This window comes from Octopus bimaculoides, chromosome 4, assembly GCF_046866305.1.
Source record: "Octopus bimaculoides isolate indiv1 chromosome 4, ASM4686630v1, whole genome shotgun sequence".
Lineage (NCBI taxonomy): Eukaryota > Metazoa > Mollusca > Cephalopoda > Octopoda > Octopodidae > Octopus > Octopus bimaculoides.
In genome coordinates, this window is record NC_142931.1 from 45,133,397 (window position 1) to 45,161,338 (window position 27,942).

At 36.7% G+C, this 27,942-nt stretch overlaps 1 protein-coding gene across 2 annotated transcripts in view; it reads right to left on the reverse strand.

Moving 5' to 3' along the window:
• Positions 1–27,942, reverse strand: part of LOC106884505 (intermembrane lipid transfer protein VPS13B) — a 127,202-nt gene that overhangs the window by 96,902 nt on the left and 2,358 nt on the right. For both annotated transcript variants that reach the window (XM_089350673.1, XM_089350674.1), the window contains exons 2-14: positions 24,168–25,129; positions 21,849–22,060; positions 20,756–20,962; positions 18,846–19,077; positions 16,418–16,609; positions 13,930–14,108; positions 10,820–11,011; positions 9,679–9,803; positions 8,846–9,027; positions 7,071–7,217; positions 5,631–5,810; positions 4,562–4,765; positions 1,606–1,808 (exon numbers count right to left, since the gene is read on the reverse strand). In XM_089350673.1, the coding sequence (XP_089206799.1) occupies positions 1,606–1,808; positions 4,562–4,765; positions 5,631–5,810; positions 7,071–7,217; positions 8,846–9,027; positions 9,679–9,803; positions 10,820–11,011; positions 13,930–14,108; positions 16,418–16,609; positions 18,846–19,077; positions 20,756–20,962; positions 21,849–22,060; positions 24,168–25,092 (3,180 nt within the window). In that variant the 5' untranslated portion in view covers positions 25,093–25,129. The remainder of the gene's footprint in view (positions 1–1,605; positions 1,809–4,561; positions 4,766–5,630; positions 5,811–7,070; positions 7,218–8,845; positions 9,028–9,678; positions 9,804–10,819; positions 11,012–13,929; positions 14,109–16,417; positions 16,610–18,845; positions 19,078–20,755; positions 20,963–21,848; positions 22,061–24,167; positions 25,130–27,942) is intronic.

Consider the following 27,942-nt stretch of genomic DNA (forward strand, 5'->3'; position numbering starts at 1 on the left):
CTTGAGTGTAGGGTCCCTGTCCTGCTTCTATCACATCTTCACCATCTCTCTCTCCTCTCTCCATTTGAGGCAGCCATATCTCATTTAATGAAAAACACCTTTTTCTCATCCCTTGATATTACTCCACGCAATTGAGGGGGTCTTGTCCTGCAAGTTACTTGGTGACCACATTACTGCCAATGCCACATAAAAAGCACCCAGTACTCTGTAAAATGGTTAGTGTTACAAAGGGTATCCAACTATAGAAACTATTCTAAAATAGACAGCAGAGCTTAGTGCAGTCTTCTGACATGTCAGCTCCTGTCAAACCATTCTACCCATGCCAGCATAGAAAACAGTTGTTAAATAATGATTATGATGATGATGATGGTGATGACATTACAACCAACTGTAACTCACAAGCACGCTAGGTAACAAGTTTCAAGTATCTATGTAGTTGTAAGCAAACATAGGCACCTTCTAAGGCCCCTCAATTTTGTCCTAGTGGTGCAGCTATGATGTGAGAACTGGAAAGAGACAGAAGGTGAATAGTGGAGTAAATAAAATAAAGTGACTTGCTCAAGGACACAATATGTCGCCCAGTTCAGGACCTGAACCCACTACCTTATGATCATGAGCCAAATCCCTTAACCACGAGGCTACATGCTTTCACATTATAGATCTGAAGAGTATTTTTTTCTACAACTTAGGCTTTTTACACAAGATGATGTTACATATTCACAAATCAAAGCGTTACAATTTAAATAAGTACATAAGAACATTATCACAAGCACAAGCAAGTTTCGTTTCACAATCACAAAGTTCCAGTCATCTCCCTTTGTTTGACCCAAGCCTTGTGAATGAAAATGAGTACATGAAAACTATTTGGAAGCCCAGCTTCCACATACTACCTGTTCTGAGTTAGTAGGCATAATCTTTTTCTTTCTCTTTCTCTTTCTTTCTATCTCTTTCACTCTGGCTGGGTAACCATGTACCTCTACAGCACGAAATCTCTTTCTGTCTCTGTCACACTAACCTTTCATCATCTGACACAAGATTACCGCCTCCAATGTCCCCTCCCCTCTCAAAATTCCTTGTCTTGCAAGTTACCTGGTGACCCTGCCAGTGCTGGTGCCACTTAAAAAACATCCAGTCCCTGCTGTAAAGTGGTTGGCATTTGGAAGGACATCCAGCCATAAAAACCATGCCAAAACTGACCACGCCTGTGCTGGTACCACGTAAAAAGCACTCAGCCCACCTTCAGGGTGGTTGGTGTTAGGAACGGCATCCAGCCATAAAAACCATGCCAAAACAAACACAGAAGTCTGGTACAGTCTCCGGCCTGGCTAGCTCCTGTCAAACCATCCAACCCATGCCAGCATGGAAAGCAGACATTAAACAATGATAATGAATCAGTTGGCCTACTTAATATAACCTGGCCCTTGCGTGTCTTTAATGGAATCACTTCAGTTATAAGCATTTGGATCAGGTCCCTGGTTTGAATGCTTATAATTGAATGCTTCAACCCTTTGCCTCCTAGGGACCCTGCAAAAAAGTAATGGCTACTGTCCTTCTTCAACCAAACATTAAAAACACGAATAATTAATGAAGATTTTGTCCTCCTACCTGAAGCTGCATGATGCGCAATAATGGGAAATGTTTGGCCAGTCTGTTACCTAGGTTGTCACTCTGAGAAAAATCCTCACATTTTCCTGATTCTGGGATGTTTTCTTTAGGTTGTTGAGATGCAGACTGTGTTTGGGTAGCTGACTGACTCGGACCAGTTACTGTTGTAGGATGACATGTGGAGCTACTAGATGCCACTGATGCTGAAATAGTATATGATACAGATATTGCAATATTTAATATCAACAAGTGATGGGGTATCTCTCATTTTAATGTTATATCTCCAAGAACATTTTGATATTCAAACCATTAGCAAATTTTTGATTACTTAATCCAATCAACAATTAGAAGCAAACAAGTGAATTTCCAATAAAATTTCTTCACCAAAGACCCCATAATCAAATACATTTTCCAAGATCTTATTGTTAATTTGATTTTTAAGAGCTCATCATCAAATGTATTTTCCAAGACAACTTAGTCAAATGCATTATTTTTAATCCATAGTCATTATCATTTTCCAAGACTACACAGTTAAATAAATAGTCCAAGACTCCATACTCAGATACCTCTCTGAAGATCCCATAGACAAATACACATTTCAGTCCTCTTTCTATTCTAATAACACTTCTGCACCAATACCTTGCACATATTTCCATCTCAGTACCAAATTTAAATATAACATACTTTGTTGTATAGTATTGATGAAACCTTTACTAGTTTTTTGTATCTCAAAAACTCTGGTACTGTTTCCATAGGAAATTCAGAAAAAGGTTTTTGTTCCACATAATTTTTGAAATCCTAATAAAAATGATTATACTGAATAAAGCAAGATTATTTATGTAGTATAAAGTAATCTGAACAAAGGCACTGAAATCTAAACAATAATTTGAAATTTCTCAAGAAGTTGAGACTGAATTTACAAACAGCAACAATGGTTGAATCTAAAATTTCATGTTTCTAAAAATGTTACATTGTTTTAAAAATATTCTATTTACTGTAGAACAGAAACAATTTAAAACAAAAAAAAAATGAATATATCACCATGTAACCCTTAGTAGGATAGTATTGTAAGTGCACACTAAAATATCCTAGACAGCATTCCCCAAAAGAAAGCCATCAGACTGATTGGCAAGAACTCACTCATGCTTCTAGCCCACATGTGCACAGACTCTTTTGTTACCATATTTCTATTGAGAGGCTCTGTGTTTCTTTCAATTAATTTGAAATATAACAAAGAATTTAGTAAAATAACTTAGCTATCATTAAGCTAGTGTTAGGTTCATTAATTGTGACTAAGATTTGGTGGAAGATATTAATTCAGAACTTTTGAAAACAAGACATTTGTACTACAGAGCGAGAGGTGGTTTCAGGTGGGTTGGTATCAAAAGGGTTAATCTGTCTCCTATATTGCTACTACAGAACTAGCTATCTGCACATAACTTTCAGTGAATTGCCACCCCTGAACTCTTCTCTCATCACACAGTATTTCCTCCTCCCTAGCCCATCATTAAGAATTATTTCCACTCCTTCTTCCATAAAACATCAACCTTCTCAAATTCTTCTCTTGCTCGTATTTTTCCTAGTCACTCACTCACGGCTGTTCAAGATGAACATCTCCAAAATCAATATAGCCAATCTTGAAGGAACTGAGCTGGTCTTTAACTCTTTCGTTACTAACCCGGCCGTAGCCGGCCGAAAAAATTTTTGGTTCATAAGACTAACCCGGCCGTAGCCGGCCGAGCGTACCCATTGTTATTTAAATGTATATTTGAACCCAAATCTCGTTAGTACATTCGTTAAAACACCTAATTTTACTTTGCAAACAGTTGAGTTATTGTCTCCGAGATTGTTTGGCGTGATATTTGAACTCAGTGAATTTTGGAAGATTTTTTTCCACATTTTTTGCGGTGTTGATTTTTTTCAACTTTGAAGATGGAGAGGAGTTTCATGCTATCAAGCAGTGATTCCGAATTTGAAGGTTTTTCAACAGAAGATATGGAGATATCGAAGAAAAGAATGAATGAGCTACAAAAGCACGTGGTGAACGATAATGAATCAGATATTTCTGTATCCGAAACTGAAATCAGCGATTCTGAAAGCAGCGACGGCGACAGCGAGGATGATTTTACACCAGAATGGAGTAAAAACTTAAAAAAACGTTTTTATTAACAATTTTTCTGAGGAAACAGGGTCTACCCATAGTCTTTCTCAGGAAGCGAAACAATTAGACTTCTTTTTCATGCTTGTTTGAAATGATTACTGCGGAAACAAACCGTTACGCAGAATGTAAACAAACCGGAAAAAAAAGATAGCTTGTGGTTTCCTGCAACTGTAGATGAAATACGGGCATTTTTTGCCATAAATATTATTATGGGTATTGGACAGTTACCCAGAATAACAAATTACTGGAGCGATCAGGAACCTTTTGGCGATGAATATATTTCCAGTATTATGAACGAGTACGATTTGTGAAGCTGAACCAATATTTACATGTGAGAGACACTTGCAGTACCCCCCCCCCAGTACGTGGAGAACTTTGAGACAAAAATTATGCAATAGAATTGATTAAGAACCCTTTCTTTAATTATGTTCCAAATATCACATTAATATGTTGATAAATAAAAAAGTTACAGGTGTTTAATGAGACTAGTCTAAATTCATGATTATTTCAGAATTTAATTGAAACTCATGAGGGGTGTATTTTGGTCAGAAATATAGTAACGAAAGGGTTAAAGAAATGACAGCTTCATTTTTATATAGGGTACCATCAGCAAACCTGTCGGCCAGAGCCCGACCCTCTTCAAGCTATTGACAACAGACATGTTATAAGTATGAAGAATGAATAAAGTGAGATGGTACAATTGAAAATTGAACCTGTGCAGTCAACTCGGTTGATTGGAAGGAGACCACCCATTTAGTGTTTGCACAATATTCAACACACACAACTTCCGCTTACCTTGGGAGAGGTTTCTTTGTAAAGGTGATGTAGTCTGTACAAGTTCAGGATCAATAGTTACACTGGTTGTCTTTTGATGCTGCCTCTGTTGGTGAGTTACTTTCAAATTAACTTTACTCTTTGGAGTATAAGAAAGCCACTGATATATGGAAGAATCTAACATGATGGCCAAACCACAGACATTCATCTGAAGTAATGCAGGAGCTGTAAAGAAAAAAAAAAAAAACATTTTTCAAAGATTAAGTTCCTGCTACCACAAAACATCAGTTTTTAAACTTAAGGAAGTTTTCTGAAAGTTACATACATGCATGTATATTTGTTTACATGTTTGAAGGGTCCAGCAGTCACTGTTTTTTTTTTTAAGACCTGTTGAGGCAAGCGAAAGCGAAATGGTCATGGCACCTGTGCCCAGCATCGCCTTCCTGGCACTTGTGCCGGATGGCATCTGTAAAGACATTCAAGTGAGATCGTTGCCAGTGCCGCCGAACTGGCTCCTGTGCAGGTGGCCCATAAAATACACCATTTTGAGCGTGACCGTTGCCAGTACTGCCTGACTGGCCTTCGTGCCGGTGGCACATAAAAGCACCCACTACATTCTTGGAGTGGTTGGCGTTAGGAAGGGCATCCAGCTGTAGAAACTCTGCCAAATCAGATTGGAGCCTGGTGTAGCCATCTGGTTTCACCAGTCCTCAGTCAAATCGTCCAACCCATGCTAGCATGGAAAGCGGACGTTAAACGACGATGATATCTAACCCTTGTATAGTTACAAAATCACAGTCATAATGTCATAATATTACTGAATGTTATTTGAACCAACAAAGAAATCACAAGGTTATTCAACATGTTTGAAATAGCAACTAAATCTCCCACAAATAACACCTTTTTATTTTAATAAAAAAAAGCACTTTGTGAAAGTAATCCTGCATGCACTATGTGAGTATAATATATGGGACTGTCACTGCTAGAATGTCTTCATCCTAAGTTTGCTTGATCGGAGCAGACATGGTACTAAAGAACAACAAGGAAGACTCAAGGCTATTGTTACACACACAAACAAATCATATGGTACCTTCTGGTGTATCAATCTTTGATGGTAATTGAACAGTGAAACTGAGCCAGTCGACAGAGTCTAATGATGCCAAAGTTGGAGGAGCATTGCCGGAATAGAACAACGATGATGTCACAGTTGTTGTTTGTGATGGTCCGGAAATTAAAGGGATGATGTATCCTTTGCCACCACCACCTCCACCTGTATAAACAAAACAAAAACAATACATTTAATGTTTCCACAAAATAACAACTACAGGACAGACAAAATAAACCTGAAGCTTAGTTATAAGTACTGTAGTATTAAAGAAATTAATGATAAAACACCTAATATTGGAAGGGATACAAGTTTAATAACGGATAACATTTCCAAAAAGTAAAACAAAATCTGGTACCTTAGTATTTATGTGAGCTAAACTATATTAAATTCAGTTTCCTGTACATGGTCACAAACAAAATATTTACAAAAGGCCCTGATGTATTCTTTTCTACTCTAGGCACAAGGCCTGAAATTTTGGGGGACGGGGCCCGTTGATTAGATCGACCCCAGTACACAACTTAATTTATCAACCCCGAAAGGATGAAAGGCAAAGTCGACCTCGGCGGAATTTGAACTCAGAACGTAAAGACAGACAAAATACCGCTAAGCATATTGCCCAGCATACTAATGTTCCTACCAGCTGCAATAGACAGTGTCCTCAAGACTGCAACCCTCCTGAATACACTCCCATCCATTGTTATACAAACATTCAAATAGAGCATCAACTACCTCAATATCAATTGTCTAGGATGGCCAACAAAGACCATGGATATTACCCTCCTCTTTTAATTTATTGAATTTTTAAAGAGTAGGATTTTTGTTTTTTGTGTGTGTCAGTCTAAGAAAGAAGGGTAACACCCATATTTTTAGGGCCTCCTTTAAGTAAAATTAGGGAGACTGATGTTGAGTTTGAAGATGAAAGATAGTTGGTTTATGACAATATATCTAAATGTCTAAAGAAAATGTTGCTAATAAGATTGTAATATTTTAAACTAGTAATTCCATCTCAAGAGATGAATCTTTTTCTAATATTCATAAAAACAGTTTCCATTGGTCTGATTTCTAAATGTCATCCTTGTTTCATTCTTGAATGTGCACAGAATATCAGACTGATGGATAAGAATGTTTTCACCCTCAATTTCCTAATTCCAGTCCAGTCAGCAAATTTGAACACATAAGATAACTAATGGTGAACAGAAATCAAACTGATTGAAACATAGAGCAAATGAAAATATCAAACAACATGTCATCTCTTAGGATGTGACTGACAAATTATAATACATAAAGTTATAAATCTGTTTCTTTTTATTTATATATTTTAGCATTAATTCAAGGCTTGAACTGCTGACCATTGGTATTTAACTAATGCACTCTAATTGCTCAATGATTGCACCACTCAAAAGTTTAATTACAATTACTTACTGTTAACATACATGACAGCTTGGATACTAGTTAGTGTTCCTGTGAAAGCATTTGCAGACGGCGTGAGGCAACATCTCATTTCAAATGTACCCAACGTCAGTTCAAATAATGGCAGGAATTTATAGGAACTGCTACTGCTATCATGCTCTGCAATCAAATACATTTCAAATTTCAGTTTGTTGATGAATTACCATTGAATATTACAAAATGTAAGCTGAGTCACACACACAAAGTTGCATTAGAGTAAAATCATGGAGAAAACTACTTTCAGAATAAAGAGCTCTCAAAAATAAAATTCATCCACACAAAATAAAAACCAGCTAAGTGCTCCCCTAGGCACAAAAATCATGTTCTCTTCAATGAAGGGCTATGTTTGAAATGTCAGTAATTATATCGCTGCGTAGCATACTGACCTACAAAAACTTGACCTACAAACAACTTTCTCTCAAAGCAACTTGACCGACAAACAACTTTCTCTCAAAACAAAAAGGACAATTTTACTGCCTACTAGTCAAGAAGAACATCAGAAAGCTTTGGGTGTTGCCCTGCTTTCAGTTTACTCTTTTACTCTTTTACTTGTTTCAGTCTTTTGACTGTGGCCATACTGGAGCACTGCCTTTAGTCGAGCAAATCGACACCAGGACTTATTCTTTGGAAGCCTAGTACTTATTCTATCGGTCTCTTTTGCCGAACCGCTAAGTTATGGGGACGTAAACACACCAGAATCGGTTGTCAAGCGATGTTGGGGGGGTGGGACAAACACAGACACACAAACACATGCACACATACATATATATATATATATATATATATATATATATATATATATATATATATATATATATACATATATACGACAGGCATCTTTCAGTTTCCGTCTACCAAATCCACTCACAAGGCTTTGGTCGGCCCGAGGCCATAGTAGAAGACACTTGCCCAAGATGCCATGGTTGGTAAGCAAGCTACTCCTACGTCTAATTTGACAATGATATTAACAGAAAAGATACCAGGATACACCAACCTACATGATATTGTTTAATATACATTTTATATCCCTACTACATTCATTAAGATCTATTTTTATCAGCCAACAAATAAGTTTCCATAAATATTTCACAACTTGAATTCAAAACAATGTGTAAACCTGGACCATCATAAGTGCTAGATTCATGTATTATTTTCCCTGAGGATACAAAATAACCTGGTGATTCAACTGCATCATAACTTAGAGAGATTCCCAATATCTTAACAGTAAGCCAAATTTCATTCAGGTTCTGTACAAAATCTTACAACATCAGCTGAATGTTGCACAGAAGAGAGTATTATAAAAATTGTCAGCTAAAAACAATAAGCTACATTCAAACAAAAGTATGACTCTAAAATTCTAAAAAAAAGTCTACTGTATGGAAAACTGACAGATGACAACTGAAATAACAGGAACTCAAGAAAATACTAAACATTCTAAATGATACACTAAGGAGTCACTTAAATAATCTCTACTTTGAAAATATAGTTATGAATCATATAATGCATCTTAACAGAGAATTATATACATCTCAAGGTGACATCATTTTTGAAAAAGTAAAATCACAGTATTCTACAAGCAAAGTTGCATAAGACATAGAAAGAGCTGTGCCAAAAAATTCTAAATACATGCCCCATAGTAGACTTTATGAGCGGCTAAGGCTGACTTTGTCGCACATATTTAAAGATGGAAAAACAAAGTTCTAAAAAAAAAAACAGGTGTTAAAACATAAATGATAAAAGCAAAAAACCTTTGTATTGTGCCATATCTTGGAACAAAGTGTCAGAAGCTTCTGAAGAGGCTGCATTTGGTTTCTTCTCAAGCCACGTCTTCCAGATGTTGAAAACAAAATGTACATGTGCCTTCTTAATGCTGAGACTAAATTGAGGAACTTCAACCATATATTCAACAGATGTTAAATAAGGATTCTTCCTGAAAATGGATAAAATGGACAAGTAAATAAATCTGGAAGCACATATCATATTCCTAGTAATCCAACCTCTTAAAAGGTTACACAAATTACAAAAACTAAATTTGTGATTTCTAGATAAAAAAAAATTGAAGTCTTGAAATTAGTTATCTTTCCAATTTCAAAAGCCATCTCTCTCTCTCTCTCTCTCTCTCTCTCTCTCTCTCTCTCTCTCTCCCTCCCTTTCTCTCTCTCTTTCCCACCCTCTCTCTCTTTCTCTCTCTCTCTCTCTCTTTCTCTCTCATTACCATTTCTGATTTAAAAACTTGATTTGCATAAATAATTTAATATTCAGACCCACTGTGAAGAGTTCCAACTAAGATCAAAATACATATAATTGGAATTTTATGATTTTAACTATCTTCATTACTTTGAGATGATAGATTAGACACAATTAAATACCTGAATCTTAAAAATTACAGCTCTGAAGTAACTATGTTTAACGTATCTCTTCACAAAATAGTAAAAGGGACAGACCAATTAAAATAACACTCACAGAAAGAAGTTTTGGAAGTTTTAAAAGAAATGAAACAGAAAATAACATTTATAACTTTATTGGGTAGAGAAATGGAGACAGAGAAGAAAAAGCAGAAAGAATTAAAAAAAGAACAAACCAGTTTTCTGGAAAAAGCAGTGACTTCTTGTAAACAGATCCACTACAAGGGGAAATAATTGTTTCAGTATGAGATGGCTTGCCAGTTTTGTCAATGTTCAAAAGACCCACAGATAAACCAAACAACTAAAACAGAAAAAGAAACATTATAAAGTAAAGTTTTAAAGAAAATTTTGTATTTGCAAACATGAATGTGTGATTAAGATGTTTGCTTCCCAACTCCATGGTTTAGAGTTCAGTGCCCCTGTGTGGGCAAATGTCTTTACCTCAGGCATTGTCTTCTAAAGCCCCATGCCAGCCAAAGCCTTGTGAGTGGATTTGGTAGACAGAAACTGAAAGGAGCCCATTGTATATGTGAGTATGTGTTTGTCCTTGTCTTGACTTTGTGCAATAATTGTAAGCAAGCATCAATGCTACAGAACAAGTGTCTTTTGTTTCTAATCTTCCATGGAACACGATTGGTTACAGGAAAACATTACCTTACTTGGTAACAGATAAATATTGGCAACAGAAAAGACAAATTCCATTGGATCCATGCAAGCATAAAAAGTGAGCATCAAAATGCTGCTGTTACTGATAAGATAAGTTGGGGGGGGGGGGGGGGGGGGTACATATATTTATCACTCACTTGCAACACACCTTGAATCAAACAACAAAATGCACAGATTAACGCACACATTCTTTCTTTTTGTATTCTTCCCTTTTCCTGCAGTACATGCTCTTTTTGTATGGAAGTAAGAGATTATTCAATTACAGGAGCAAATGTTTTTTCTTTGGAATATACCACTTCACCACAAAAACGGGTTAAGGGCTTGTTTTCCTTTTGTTTAGTATAACAACTGGAGCACAATGGGTTATTCATGCACCTTGCTCAAAAACTTAACACAATGACAATAGTAAGATATGAACTTATGACTAAGTAGTCAATAGTCCAGCAGCCTAACTGCAGTCATTGTGCCTCAGATTTTACATATATTAATCCATGTGGATCACAAACAGCACTTCAGTAATATACCTCATTAAAAGGAATAAGAAACCTAATGTTAAATCTCCACTTAAAATTGCTGCATAACTAAATAACTGCACATAAAGAATGGTAGAAGATGTTAGCAATTAACAAATAAAAAGTTTATCATATTTACCCTTAGTTGCATGTGTGTGTAACAATTATGCATGAGCTGACTAGAAGGTCCAGCTAGTTTACTGACCAGTCGGACAACGTGCTGAGGATACATAGCTTGATAAAACTGTAACTCAAAACGGGAAGCTGACACTACTACAGCTGGCAGTGAACATGGAGTTGATGACATCTCAGTAGACCGTTTGGTGCTAGTCTGTAATTCAGAATCAAAATATTAAGTTGAAAACAACACAGGAAAAGAGACGATATATAAGGCTATAATTTTTGAGAATATTAACCTCATCCTAGAGTTGAAAAATGTTTCCAAAACTTACATTTGCACTAGGTCTAAATCATGAAACATGCGTTTACACAAGATGCACTTGATAAATGAAATTAGTTGACTGCAGGGACTGGTCTTCTCAGTCATAAAAAATACCAGCATTACCCAAAAAAAATAGGAAAAGAAGAACAAAATACTTGGATCTCAGAATAGATTACAACGTTTCAGCTAGAGATGAAACTCATCGAAATGTAGTGTAAATGTAAACATTTTTTTAAATGTTTATTTCTAATAGATGAGGTTAATAGCTTGAAAATATAATTGTTTTAAAAAACAACTCATCCCACACAGTTAGACATTTAAAAACATGTATTTGAGAAAATGACTGGATATCAAAAGCACTTATAGCACAGGTATGTCATGCTAGAGTGCAAAGTGAGATATAAAGCACACATGGTAAAGATGTAACAGACATATGGTAAGTATTTGCTTTATGCACATGATAACACAGATTCGATAGAAATGAAAATATTCTGTTTCTGACCAATCTAATATATACCATGATGTGCATGTGGTAGAGTATCAGATAAAATGTTTCACAGATAAAATGTTTCATCAGATAAAATGTTTACTTGTCAACATTCTCACTAGGGTCTACTTCTGCTTTTCCATTCATTCCTAGTCCATTAAAATTTTGTAACCTTTTACCAAATGAAAAGAAATTACTACTAATATTTCTTGCATAGTAGGAGGAAATTTTGCATCCTTCACACTTGTTCTTGAAGACCTCCTCTTTGTCATGGCCTGTTGCTGATCTGATCAGTGGTGATCAACTTCATTACTGATTCATGATTGACCCTGATGGATGAAAGGTCAAGCTGACCTCAGGGGTATTGAACTCAGAATGCTAAACAGTATGACTAAATAGATACAAGATATTTTGTCCAACATTTTAAAATTCTGCTAATGAATATATTTATAGTTATTATGGATGACAGAATTAATGTTGCAACTCACTTGCCACATGAAATACTTTGATATTTAACATGAGACATATAGAAATATCTTAACTAAACTTTTCTTTTAAATCAACATACATATATAAATACTAATACATATTAAATCACAATTTATTTTGCATTAAATTAAATATATATATATAACAATAAAAGAAGTGCATAAATTTCCTGTTCAAATTTTTTCAGGGCTTTGAATCTCATTTTTTAATGTAGATGCAAGTTTTCTATAAAAATAATAAAGATAATAAGGCTAAACAAATGAAAGTGAGATGCTTAAAACTATGAATATATTATATTTGAATGTAAGCTTTTGTTCAGTGGTGTTCAACCATCCCATCTTTGTTAACGATATAAATGCATCCAGACTATATTAACCTAGATATATACATACACATATGTATACACCCGCAGTACAAATGGGGTGGATCTATAGAGAGAGGGAAGCTGAACATTAGAAGCATCAGTTGTGGCGTGCAAGAGAGACGATTGCGCTGGTATGGACATGTGGTGAGAATGGAGGAGGATAACTGCGTGAAAAAGTGCCACACCCTAACAGTTGAGGGAACCCGTGGAAGAGGTAGGCCCAGGAAGACCTGGGCTGAGGTGGTGAGGCAAGACCTTCGTACATTGGGCCTCACCGAGGCGATGACTACTGACCGAGACCTTTGGAAATGTGCTGTGCGTGAGAAGACCCGGCAAGCCAAGTAAGATCGTTGCCAGTGCCCCTGGACTGGTTCTTGTGCGGGTGGCACATGAGATGCACCATTTTGAGCGTGGCCGTTGCCAGTACCGCCTGACTGGCTCCTGTAGGATTTTCGAGCGAGATCGTTGCCAGTGCCCCTGGACTGGCTTGTGCGGGTGGCACATAAAAGACACCATTTCGAGCGTGGCCGTTTTCGTGCGGGTGACACGCAAAAGCACCCACTACACTCTGAGTGGTTGGCGTTAGAAAGGGCATCCAGCTGTAGAAACTCTGCCAAATCAGACTGGAGCCTGGTGTTGCCATCCGGTTTCACCAGTCCTCAGTCAAATCGTCCAACCCATGCTGGCGTGGAAAGCGGACGTTAAACGATGATGATGATGATGATGATGATGTATATTTATATATATATATATATATATATGTCTGTGTCTCATTCTTTTTCTAAGGTTGAGGGTGTGTGATTTGAAAGAGACCATCATTATTGTTCTCATCATCATTTAACAAATGTTTTCTATGCATGAGTTAGATGGTTTGACAGTATCTGATGAGCTGTAAGGTTACATTGATCTCCAATGTCAGCTTTGGCATGGTTCCTACTGCTGGATGCCTTTCCAAATGTCTACCACTTTCCAGTGTGGGCTAGGTGCCTTTTGCCTGCTGTCAGTACTAGTGAGGTCACCATGTAACATGCAAGACAAAATAGTAGAGTAGAAGGAAAAGAAAAATAATAAAGGGAAAGAAGTCTCCTAGACTAAGCAGGAGGAAAGGATATTGAGGTGGTTGTATGTAAGATGGTGAGGCTCTAAAAAGTATGATAGCGGACAGCGCTGGTGCCTTGCTATAGAAGAGATACATGGCTATCCCATATTATATAAGAGTAGGTGGGAGTAGCTGGAAAGAAGACAAGGTGGTGACTTGATGCCAGAGCATCTCTAGATACAAGGTAGAGTGAAAGGAGAATAGCAGATGGTCAGAAATGGGGGTTGAAGTGTGAGTGACCATGTTGTGGCCTCTAGTGTAGTGTGTGTTGTGAAGAGAAGACTAAAGATATATGTTAGTATATTTAGTTACATCTCTTACATTAACTGTGCACACAGATGTTTTATTACAAAAATACTTCTACTCACCCGGCTACTTCTTGTCGTTTGACGTTTGTGCTTTTGGATAGTTTTCTGGGGGTGCTCAGCTGCAAAAATATATATCTTTGGCTCCAACACAGTTACATTGTATGTTCTGATAGGTGTATACTCCTCAAGGTGCTTTACTTGGTCCACCGTCGGCAAAGGACTGTTGTCATTGAGCAATTCTGATCAAAGTGAGCAAGATAAATTTAAACCAATAAAAAAAATGCAGAGATATTTTCAGTACATATAAAGTATACAATAGACAAGGCAAAGACATGGCTGTGTAGTTAAAAAGTTTGTTTCCCAACTATATGGTTTCAGGTTCAGTCCTTCTGCACAGGCCTTTAAACCTTAGGTGTAGATTTGTTCGATGGAAATTGAAAGAAGCCATATATATAACATGTGTGGTATTTTATGCATTATAAAACATACATGCATTTCATCAAATTACTTTGAAGATAACATAATTTCATATATACATATATACATATATTTATATATATATACGGTGTGGTGGAGTTTGTGTGTCCTCTTGTGTTGACATCATTTGATGATTGTAAATGAGTGCTATTGTCACACAAGTGATGTCATTCATTTCCATTCGTCTGTGAAAAACATGTATGGCCATGGGAAAATAGAACCTTACTTGGAAACAGGTGATGGTTAGTAACAGGAAGGGCATCTGGTCATAGAAAATCTATCTCAACTCAAACCATGCAAATATGGAAAAGTGGACAGTAACTGATGATGATGAGGAGGACAATGATGATGATTGAAAAGTACAATGAGTGGCAAGCCTAACACACCACCTGGTACTTGAGTGTGTTTAGAAGAGTTTATTTTGTTGCAATAATTTCAAATATACACTTGGTTCTCTTCCTGCTCATGTTTTTCAGTGAATATTGACTTGCTAATGAGCACAGTCACACTAATCTCGGGAGCCTGGAAGGGCTTGAAAAAATACAACCATGACAAATATATGAAAACAAATAATGGCTGTAAATTTAAGATTCTAGACATGTTGATCAAAAGGTTATGGATTCAAACTACAGTTAGTGTGCTATGTCCCTAAACAAGATAAATTTATCAGCCTTATGACAGACAAACAAATTCCATGCATACTTCCCAAATAAACGATTAGTGCTAAGAACGACATCTTATTGTAAAAAATAATTGCTTCCACAATATGCAATGCCCAAATTTTCAAAAACAAAAAATGTTTCATTTATACTGTCTAGAAGAAATATAACAGAAACTGTAAAAAGAAAATGTTATCTACAGTAGATATTACAGAGTTTGTAATTCTAAAACAAAATTTTCAAAATGGAAAAAAAGTTGGTTGATTTTTCTGGACAGGCAAACATATATTCCTTATTAAAATAGTTATGAGAAAGCAAAAGGTCCCAAGGGTAGGATGAGAGAATAAAACTGTAATTCTGCAAAAAGATTGGGAGATGGTTGTGACTGAAATGTTTTTCAAAATGTTGAGCATTAAGGAACACAGACAGCATGTCTTCCTTTAAGAAATAGCAGCTAAACCCCAATTTGAAATTAAATTTTTTGTTAATTCATACTACGCTATCTCCATGAAAAGATCATTCATAGTTATTGGTATATTTTTGAGGGATAAAATGTTATTAAATTTCATTAACATAATTGTAACTATAACTTAAAACTTAATTCTAACCAATATCCCTAAATTCTAACTCTAAACCCCAATCCTAAATCCAAACTTCTAAATACTAACCCTAACTCTCATAACTTTATTTACTCATAATTTATTTAATAATGCATATTTTAGAACAAAGAAGTCAACCAATTTATTTCCCAATCTGAAAATTTTATGTTTTACAGCTTAAACCCCCATATATTTATATGCAACTACAAGACTTTATAACCTAAACACTTCAGTTTCAAATAGTTCTTTCTACCTGACTGTAAATAATTCAAAAGAATAGAAACAGTTCACTCTTGCAAGCATTGTAAAACTGACTCTTCCACAAGGTATAGCTTGCAGTAGTATGAACTCCATTAAATTGAACTGACTGAATATTTCATGTGAATTCTTCAAAGGTTATTTTATGACTGATCGGATAATGAGAATTACCACAGAGTTTATAAATGTGCAATAAAAGTATATTTGTAATCCATTGTATCTGTGAAACTGTGCAGAGCAATAACTAAGACTTCAATCATTTATACATAACAAATAACCACAAGCAATTGAAGAGAGCCTCTGCATAGTCAATCAACTTGCCAGAAATATCACATAACTCATAATCTATCATCTTAAAAATAGCTCACACTGAATAAAGTAGTCTTAAATACACTATACTTGAATAAAAGACATAGCAGTCATGGCTGGAGTCTTTAATCATAAGTCTGGACAATCTAAGTTGAATTAGAGTTAAACAATAACAAGCAGTAGTCTAATCTTTTATGGAAATAAAACAGAATGATGAAGAACTGAAGCAAACAATTGTTAAAGTACCTGTTTTCGGAAGACTGTAAGGCTCGTATTCATGGTCAGTGGCACAATAAAACACTTTCTGTAAACGATGGACAAAAGAACTGGATACATTGACAATAACAGAACCCAACAGAAATGTCAGCAGGGCATTCTCACGGATGTTGGCTACATTTTCTGTACTGTTGGCATCACTAGATGTTGAAGATTTGCTACCTACAATAACAATGAAAGAAATCAATGCTTGATGAATCCATTAACAGTTATTTTATTATATTTTATAATTATATAACATATATCAGCAAAAACATGAAAACATCAGCAAGACAACTCATAAACCAATGCTTTCAGCCAAAAATACCTTATGATATTTATCTGCATGAGATGCACAGATATTCCCTTCTCACTTTTGCTCTCAGAAATACAGTGAATTAGTGGATGAAACTTCTAACAAACAAAATGAGACATAAACTAATCAAATAACTATTACCAGCTTAATGTTGATCTAACAGCTAATTCCTGTGTTTTCCTTGAAATATGTACGTATATTGGGTCATCCCATAAATAATGAGGTTTTTTTTTATATTTCTTTTATTTTTCAAAACTAAAATAAACAATGTTCTTTTTTAATCTGAAATATACTCTCCTTCATTTTCTACAATGCTTTTCCATCTATGTGGTAGACTTGCAAGGCCTCTCTTCCAAAATTCACTTATCCGTGACGAAAAATATTCTTCCGGTACCATTCTGACCAGCAGAGGTATGAGCTTTCTGAACTTTCCCCAGGCTATTCTTATTCTAGCAGCTATGCTCTCAGAACCCCCACCACCACCACAAATGACTTGGTCACCTAGGTAACGGAAGCCATCAACTACTTCTAGTTTTTACCCCTGGCATGTGATTTAATGTTTTCTGAACATCTTCAGTGTTTATTGCCCCTGTGTATCTGCCACACAAAAAAACTATCTTCCCAGTTAGTCTTCCTTTGATATTACTGCACCTCTTATGTGTCCATAGCTTACACTGTGTACATCTTATGGAGTTTCTACATACACCTTTTCTACAGATCAAGCAGGGCCATCTACCTGTGATTTGTCTGCCTTCCTACTTAGTAAGATTTTGGCTTTTGCTAGATTGACTTTAAATTCCTTCAATTCCAGATCTTGCTTTCACACCTGATACTTCTCTAGTTCTGGTAGTAACTCAGCTACCAGAGCAAGGTCATCAGCATAGAGGAGCTACTTACCACACAGCCACTCCTACGCCAGTGTCGTCTGTAATTTCTATAGAAAATCTGTAGAGATAACCCTAACAAGTGATTTAATAGCACTGCTAACACAGCATGACATGGTATTGACTTATAAAAATGTTTAATATACTTTGTGGTATATTATGGTTGCATAACAAAATACTATGTCCCTACAAGTCATTAATCTTTCTTTACTGGGATTCTGTAGACCTGTTTTTTATCTGTGCTCACTGATAACATGAATTAACACCGAAGAATAATAGTCGTTAACCGTTCACTGATAGTGTGAAGCAACATTCAGTAATTGTAGGTTGTTCACTGATAACACATGGAAGAACATTTTCACAAACAAAAAGTTTGGTTTCAGTCAGTTAATGGTTTAGACAATAAAGCTGTTCCCTAATACTATATAGACTCACAGTGGAGGCGCAATGGCCCAGTGGTTAGGGCAGCGGACTCGCGGTTTCGATTCCCAGACCGGGTGTTGTGAGTGTTTATTGAGTGAAAACACCTAAAGCTCCACGATGGTGGCGAACCCTGCTGTACTCTTTCACCACAACTTTCTCTCACTCTTACTTCCTGTTTCTGTTGTGCCTGTAATTCAAAGGGTCAGCCTTGTCACACTGTGTCACGCTGAATATCCTCAAGAACTACATTAAGGGTACACATGTCTGTGGAGTGCTCAGCCACTTGCACGTTAATTTCATGAGCAGGCTGTTCCGTTGATCGGATCAACTGGAACCCTCGACGTCGTAAAGCGACGGAGTGCCAACAACATAGACTCACAATGAAATACAGCTCCTGCATCTGAGACAGTGCAGCTGCTAACACAAACAAATATGCAAAAGAAAGCCTCCCAAACCATTGACATGGAATCACTATCAACACACTTCAATCATTTAACATCACAGATGTGCAGTCTCCTCATTTTGCCCTTTCTACCACTACTATAATAGCACATCTCACATCTGCTAGTACTTATATTCATATTATTTCCCTACCACCCACACCTGTGCCACACTAATCACTTTAACCAATCCTTCCTTCCCAGAGCATCATCCTTCTAGAATTCCCTACTCATCCTATTCCTTTTCTAACATGACCATCCCCAGCAGTCTTGAGAAACCTGCAAAAGTTACAGGCTCAGACACTTACTCCTGAATAAATCATTAAAATAAAACGAAAAAAGTTCAATTTACTGACCTGCTTTCCGTTCTGGTTCAATTACAGTATAAAGGTAGTCAAACCAAAAGAGACCAAACTTTTGCATTCCATACTGTTCCGTGTAGACTTCAACATGTTTATCAAAATCAGTTATAAAGGATGGTGTTTGAAGAACATTCTCAGCACAGGCGATATCAAACAATGAATTGGTTAGGTAACAAAGGGATCCATCGTTATCAATAGATTCACCTCCTTTCATGAGCGTTAGAGACTACAGAAGAAGATGATGATAATAATAATAATAATAATAATAATAATAATAATAACAACAACAACAACAACAACAATAACAATAATAATAATAATACTTTCTACTATGGGTACAAAGCCTGAAATTTTGGAGTAAGGGGACTAGTCAATTACATCAACCCCAGTACTCAACTGGTATTCATTTTAATGACTCGAAAGGATGAAAGACAAAGTGGACCTAGTTGGAATTTGAACTAAGAATGGAAGGACAGATGAAATGCCGCTAAGCATTTCCCCTGGTTTGCTAATGATTCTGCCAGCTTGCCACCTTAATTAATAAGTGTCTCCACTGTGCTGCATCTGTAATAGAGTGGATGAAACCATTGCCCATATCACAAATGAATACCCTACACTTGCCCAAAATGACAACAAGTTGTGGCAACATGAACAGGTAGCGAAAGTGTTATATTGAAAACTGAGCAAACAGTGGGGGCTAGAGAGAGGCAAAACGTGGTATGAGCACAAACCGCAGAGAGCGGTGGAGTTGGAGACTTGCAAAATCCTCTGAGATTTCCCAATCCAAACAGATTAGGTGTTAGAGCATAACAGACTGGACCTAGTGGTGGTGGACAATGTGCACCACATATGTTATATATGTTGCATGTCCCTTTGACACACAAATAGTCAAGAAGGAAGGCAAAGAAATAGATAAATACAACCCTCTGAAGTACGATATAGCCCAGCTATGGAAAATGAAGAAGGTGAAGATAGTACCAATTACTGTTGGGTCCTTGGGGATAGTATCAGAAGACATCAAGAGGAATATAAAGGAAATTGGAATAGAGTGCCAGTAGAACTGTTACAAAAAGTTTGCCTCCTTGGCACTATATATATATATATATATATATACATGGGTGGGATGGATAGAGTGGAGCCAGAAAGAGAAGTAAAGATGATAGTGATGAGGAGCAAGAGTGTACCCTCAAGGTAACATATCCAAGAAGATAAACAGAAGAGAGTTTAATGACAGAAGGATCAAGAAAGGTGGGTAGAGATTGTAAGAGTATGGGGGTGGTACAAGTGAATGGGGGAGGGGGAGGATATAGTTTATGATGAAGTTATAAACTGCAGAAACTGGAAGCTGAAACAAAAATCATTTCTCTTTACATGAGTGTTATTAAAAGTGTTCTAATTAAATGTTATTTCATATAGTATCTCCTCATACCTCTAAACTGAACAACATGCGTGATAATGTGAAGGATATACAAAGGTTGGAAACAAATGAAGCAAGCATGCTTCAGTGGATGTGTAATGTGAGCCCAAATAAATGACAGCACTCATCAGAGGTCTTAGTCAATGTGTATAGAGATGAAGACCGCAATGATACAGATATGTGGTGCATACAAAGAATGATATGTGGGTGAAACATATCAAATGATACAAGAAGAAGGAGCCTGCAGGGAGGGAGAATCAAAAAAGACATTGGCACAAGTGGTGAGACAGGTATCAGAATGAGGAACTACACAATGGAGAATAATGAAGGACTGCAACATATGAAGACACACAGTATTGAAATTGACCCATCCAACCCTTGCTGGTATGGAAAGCAAACATAAAGATGATGAGAATGTTGAAAACAATGATGGGGATGGTGACAATGATGCTCTGAATGCAATAAGATAAACACAGGTATGACTTACACTGATGTTTTCATTACACACTGAAGTACACACACACGGACCCTGACTTGTCATACAAATATGTGTTATTCCACACTGAACATCCAGGTAGGAATGGCCATAAAGAACCACACTGACAGCAAGGCCACCTGCCTCCACAAAGATGAAAGGTCGAAACAAGACCCGACTTGGACCAAAATGCACAGCCTCTCTTACAGTTTCTGTCAACTGAAAAAGAAAATAGAAACCTTAATTTTCAATCTTAATCATCTTAATATTTACAAACATAAAATACTTTAACAATTTCATTTACATGAGACAGATATCATTCTTTTATTCTTTAACTTGTTCCATTTGACTGTGGCCATGTTGGGGCACCACCGTGAGAGGTTTACTTGGTCAGATCAACTCCAGTACTTATTTTTAAGACTGGTACAAAGCAATGTCTTTATTAGCTTTGCATAATTAACAGTTATCCATTGACCAGCAGCGAAATGGAAGAAAATGGCTACAACTGGGTATTAAACTATGTCATGGACTGAACTAGCTGGGAGTTAATCTCTACTCTGCTGTGTTTGCAAACTATAAGAATAATAGGGACCACCATAAGATGGTCCCTGTTAGTACATGACTTCTTAAAAGAGGCCACATAGAATCTATCACTCTGAGCTAATAAAACATTTATCAATAATACAGTGACAACCTTACAATAAGGAGTAATGAAGTATAATAGCATCTATTTACAGCCAAATTATTGTTGTTTATTCTCTGCTCAGCCTCCAGATTGAGCAGATGTATAATCAAAGGTATTGCAGCCATGACCATCACATCAGTTTTCCGTTTTTTTCTTTAAAACTACATTACCTAATATATCTTTGCTTTTTTAAGATCATAGGGTATGATTTGAACCAGGTGTCATTAGTATTTGTAGCATATGTGAACACAGAATGTTCCTCATTAGCTTGTTTACAGTTGGGTGAATTGAACAAGAAAAAGTGAAGTATATCAGCAAAATGAAGCAACTTTCTTTTCCAAGTAAAACATTAAATAGAATTTTAAGAAATTTTTTCAAGAATTCCAATAAAATATAATGGAAAATTAAACTAAGACAAACCTTTAACATGACAGATGCATTTTTTATATAAAATCCTATGCACAGGACAGCAGGAGATGGTTTTTTTCGAGGTTTATTTAAGGAGTCTTCCTCCTCCTCTTCTTCTTCATAATCTTCTGGTAATATTTGAGGAACAAAAGACCATGCCCAAGATGCCCAACCTTGATCATCATATTCTGAAAAGGCAGATTCTTCCTGGCTTTCTGCCAAGACTAAATATAAGAGAAATTGAAATTTTTAGGATAGTTTCTTGAAATTCTAATAATAACAATTTATGTTGATTATTTTTTAATTGCACATGCACATGTGCAAATATGCACACAAAAATTTGGATACATTAAATGTGATGTTGAATACAGGACACATAAAAATTATAGAGAAAGAGCTCACACACAAATTTCTATACATCAAATGTGTTGCTGAATACAGGACATAACAATAGAGAAGAAAAATACAAAAGCTACAGGGGAACTAGAACCTACATCTCTTAGTATCTCTGAGCATTTACCAATTTCATCATTGCTTTCCTGCTGTTTGTCAGCTTCGTAAGTCTATGCAATGTATTCAGATCAATCCATTACAATTGCTTTCACTTACAGTTAAGACAAGAAACTTAACAAAAGCTTGTTTTTGAACAAAATTTCGTAACTCTTTACATTTACATTACTCCAGAGAGGAAACTTACCAATTCCTTAAAATATAATGTATATGACTTTCAGTTTCATTTGTTTACCATGTGTGTTGATCTGAGATTGTGGTTTAAGACTCAAACAATTGTATTGGGGTAGAATCATTGTAGGCATTAAAAACAAACATACACCATTATATTCACTTTTGCATTATGATTAGTTCATAATAGTAAGAATATATATATATATATATATATATTGGTATGCATCAAAATGTTTCATCATTCATTTAGAGGCTGGTCACTGATGATCTACTTCCCACTGTCACTGGAAGTACAGGAATTCCACTGTTACTGCTGTTTTATACATATTGCAATCCATAAATTAAACAACAAATTACCTTATTAACAAGCTGGTAATATGACAATGGTGTAGATACATATCAAACAACATAGCACAGTTCAAGAATATGATTCTATGTTCTCCAGAAAGTTTTGGTCATTCTTCAGGACCTTTTGATATTAAGTAGAATACCATCTAGCCTAATGCATACTGCTGTACTCAGCACCTTGTAGACACTCTCAGTAATACACAGGAAGGAGTCAGTGAAAAATAGAAGCACCACAACACAGCAGTCTTACAATGATTTATATGTGGAAATGTTTAGACTTTGATTATCCAAATATAATTTCATTGCAAATCCTAGTAAAATTAATGAGGGGGCATATTTAAGTAGTACAGAATGTAGAATATATCAGTGTTATAAGCCTTGGATAAGTAAATAAAGATTATGAAAACGAAGAAGACTCGCATGTTGATGATTAGATTAGATTATTTCCTCTCTAAAGTCACATAATGTGCGTGTTGGCACTCCGTCGCTTACGACGTCGAGGGTTCCAGTTGATCCGAACAACGGAACAGCCTGCTCGTGAAATTAACGTGCAAGTGGCTGAGCACTCCACTGATACGGGTACCCTTAACGTAGTTCTCGGGGATATTCAGTGTGACACAGTGTGACAAGGCTGACCCTTTGAATTACAGGCACAACAGGAAGAGTGAGAGAAAGTTGTGGTGAAAGAGTACAGCAGGGTTCGCCACCATCCCCTGCCGGAGATTCGTGGAGCTTTAGGTGTTTTCGCTCAATAAACACTCACAACACCCGGTCTGGGAATCGAATCCGTGATCCTATGACAACGAGTCCGCTGCCCTAACCACTGGGCCATTGTACCTCCACGCTTTCATAATACTGTACAACATTTCTACATTATATCATCATAGCTGTCAACATAATCTGCTAAATTTACAGATAAATGTCTCCAGCTATTATTACAGAAGAATTTGTCATATTTATGATAAATAGGTACTATAACAGCATCAAGTTATTAAGGAATATAGTATTTTCATTGTAGACAGGGCTGTTTGGGTAGCATGATGGATACAATCTACATCACCATGAGTTTAATTGGATCCACAATAAGTTAAGACCTCAGACGAGGGAAGTAACTCTACAAGCTTCATTTCTCCTGCAAGGTTGCAGGTGCCATGCACAATTCAGTGGTTAGTAGCAGGAAGAGCATCCTGCTAGAAAAACAATTGCTCCAACAAAAATAATTTCAGTTATTCCAATATGGGACAACATTTCTACAAACAGCAAAGAGAAAAAAAAAAAAATACAATAAAAACCACTTACCGGCTGACTGCCGAAAAACTTCTTGCGAGTCAGGCTCCACATTACTGTCACTGTCTTCATTTGGTAATTGCAAGGTTCCATAGTAGAGTGCCAAACACAGCTCAATAAGCCGGACAACAAGGGGTAGCTGTAGGTCTGTCAGAGACACATCGAGTTTCTCACAAAGGATGTTCACTTTGGTAATTAATGGCAACTTAGAGTGAGGACTTTGGTAGGTCAGGTGCATACGACAACTGAGGGAACAACGGTACAGTAGTGGCTCCTGGTAAATTTCAATTCGACCACTGCTATCACATTTGTCTAAACAAACTGTCAAGTCACAAAAATTTATCACTTTTCGTAAAATCAGTTCGGCTGGAGTGACCTCAACGAATGCACGGTTCCAGCCAGGACTGACACTGTAGCACTCTGCAGACTTGACATTTACAGACAAAACAATGTCATCTTCAACAAACTTCAGTATGAGATTATTAACAATAATATTGACATTGTTGATGACTTTGTTGACAAGGCTCTGAAGGTACCCAGGTGGAAGCTCTTCCTCTACAGGTTGCTTCTTAGGTTTAATCTTTAAAGTCTGTGGTGTAGACCTGGTAGAGCTCTCTGATTTAGAACTTCTCTTGTCACTATCCCAAGTGCTATCTTTTAACCTGACAATACATTCAATGGTGTTGACAGTAATCACAACAGGTTCTGATCCAAGCCGTGTCCATGGTACATGAAGATGAAGTTCATGGATGTGTCCACTTTTGAAGCTGATAGGTAAATTAATTGCTTGTTCAATGGCATCGAGCCGCAAATTAAGGTTGTTCAAAACAGCATCCCCACCCCAGAGGGATAGCTGGAAATCTTCAGGACGTAGTTTCACATACTTATCTACATATCCCATCAAGAGTGGGGCAATATAGGATTCAATCTTGAACATAGTGACTCAGTCTTAGGAAAGTTCAAGGTAGATAACACTGAAAAACAAAAAAAAATTATGTTACAAGTAGCATGTACAGGTGTGTGTGTGTGTCACACAGGTGATATACATGGTAAATAATATAGAATCAGCAGCAGCATTTACTTTTCAATGTCGACACAGTTTAGATGGACTTGTAACAGATTCCCTCAGAAACTGAACCCCTAAAATTTGCACGCATTTTCAACTCTGTGCTGACTCTTTTACTGTATTTTGTTACTTTTGGAAAGAACCATAGTTCAATTAATTAGGAAGAAAGTTAGACAAGATGAGATGCAGTCTGGTTCTGTGCTTAGAAGAAGTATTACTGATGCTCTCTTCTTAGTAAGGCAACTGCAGAAGTATTTGGCTGAGAGCAAATTGCTGTACCTGGCTTTCATTGACCAGGAGAAAACCATCAACAGGATCCCTCACTCCCTCACTCTGGTTGCAGCTGCAGGAGCTACAAGTAGGTAAATGACAGGTGAGAGCCTCCTTGGTCGGTAAGGCAAGATATATCAATGAGTACAGTGATGAATTTAATGTGCAGGTAAGTGTTCACCAGGGCTCAGCTCTCAGTCCCTTCTTACTTATCAATGTCCTTAAACAGGGATGTTTAAAACTAGCTGTTCATGGGAACTCCTCTATGTGAACGACCTTGTTCTTATAACTGAATCTGTACTAAAATTAGAAAAGAAATCTCAAATCATGCCAACCCATCAAACGTACACCAACAGGAAATGCAAATATGAAATGATAATACATGTATATACATATACCATCATTCAATGTCCACTTTGTCATGCTAGCATGAGTCAGATTAAATGTGTTGCGGAAGAGTTTTCCATGGCCAGATGCTTTTCTTGTTATCAACCCTCAACAGTTTCCAAACAAGAGTACTTGTTTTTAGTAATTGTTATATAAATAAACAACACCCAAATAAGCACAACATTATTTTTAACATATATGATTATTTACATAAAAAACTGCATCTTTTCTGTGATACTACCAATTTTCATAGTAATCTGGTTACAAATAAAGACACTGTGGACATTTGAATAAACAGACTCATGTTTAGGCATTTTCTGTTCAATCATTAGGGGATGAAGCTTTTGACTTAGAGGAAATTATCAGCAGCATGATAAAAGTTAAAGGCAAGTCACAGAAATTTGCTTATCCCTGAGCTGTGCTGCTTGGCAAGTCTTACCCATCATACCTATATCTACATACATGTTTGAATGGGCCCTAGCATTAGCCAAAACAACCAGCCATTAATTTTCAACACTAAATACATCCAACCTAGCAGAAGCTACCTTTTCATACTCAACAAAGACTCCTGTAGAAAACACTGAATGTGACCTGTATTTACATACAAATATGAAACCTAACAATAACATATAAACAATCAATAATCCAATTAGCCACCCCAATAGTTTCACCAGAAATGTCTTTAGCATCCCTTTCTTTCTACTTGCATCCAATAAAAGTTTACTTTCTTCCTCTCCTTCTTTAACTTCTCTACTGTTGCTTAGTCTAGAGCTTCTTTTTCCCTACAAACTCCTTTACCACAAGAATATGCCATTACCCTGCTTTGTAGTGATATTGCTCTGGTGAACCGCAACTAAATATATATAAGACATGAACAATGCAATTTTAGTAAGATGAACGTTACATAGCCAAACTTCGAAGTGTGTGTGTGTTTCTCTCTCTCTCTCTCTCTCTCTCTCTCTCTCTCTCTCTCTCTCATGTTCGTCTGTCCTTCCATTTGGTCTGTTAAGATTTTCTATTTTTCCTTTGCGCCAGCTTATTACGTTCATCTGATAGTTGAAAGACCCTTTTTGTTGATAACAGGGCCATATTTGTTGTGCACCTGGTATTCGCCTCCCTGAGGAGGGTGACGTATTGTATTGTCACACCTTGTTTCCTGAGAGCTTGCAGTACTGTGTTGATTTCAATGCTATCGAAAGTTTTCTCCTAATGAATGCAACACACAGAGGCAACCAGTACTCTTTTGCTCGTTCCAGCAATTGCATTAAAGTAAATATACGATCTATAGTGCTGTACTCTCATGGCTTCTGATTTTAACTGACTGGAAGTGTTTACATAAACATGTTTTGTCTTGGTATAAAAAGATGGGCTACAACAAATATTCTGCTCAATGCATGGATTTGCTTGTCAGTTTCTTGCCTTAACAAACTGAGCATGTTCCTTAGTGACTGACAACATGTGCATCTCTGAGCATGAGCAGACTGTAGTGTGGGAATATCACTGCCATATGTTGAAAGGAATTCTTTGGGGTTGAACAATTCACTTTGGGAAACTTGGGTGTTTTGTTCATCATCCTTAAGCAACACTCACTGAGGGACTTTTTAAGTGGGATGGACTGAAGAAAATTCCAACTGGGCCCTACTTGCAAGGGCATGCGCTGTTTATCTTGATGAGATCACTATGCCATGCACATATGGTTGTGATACATGTGCCTGGTGTACCCTTATTAGACGGGTAGTCATGATGGGTATATTGGGTTTGACAACCAGTGTTAGCGTGTTACAGGGACATTTTTATGTCCCTGTAACTCCGTAACTTGGTGGTTCGGCAAAAGAGAACGACAGAGTAAGTACCAGACTTACAAAAAATAAGTACAGGGGTCGATTTTTCAAGGTGATGCCCTAGCATGGTCACAGTCTAACAATTACAAAAAAGACAGAAAAAAAGTACCATAAAGCATATATCGATCTAGACAGGCAAGCATACTGGACTGTTTTCAGTAAGTTCTTTGTTTACATTTAAACAGATCAAGTCATCTGTTTCCGCAGGTGAGGATGAAAAGAT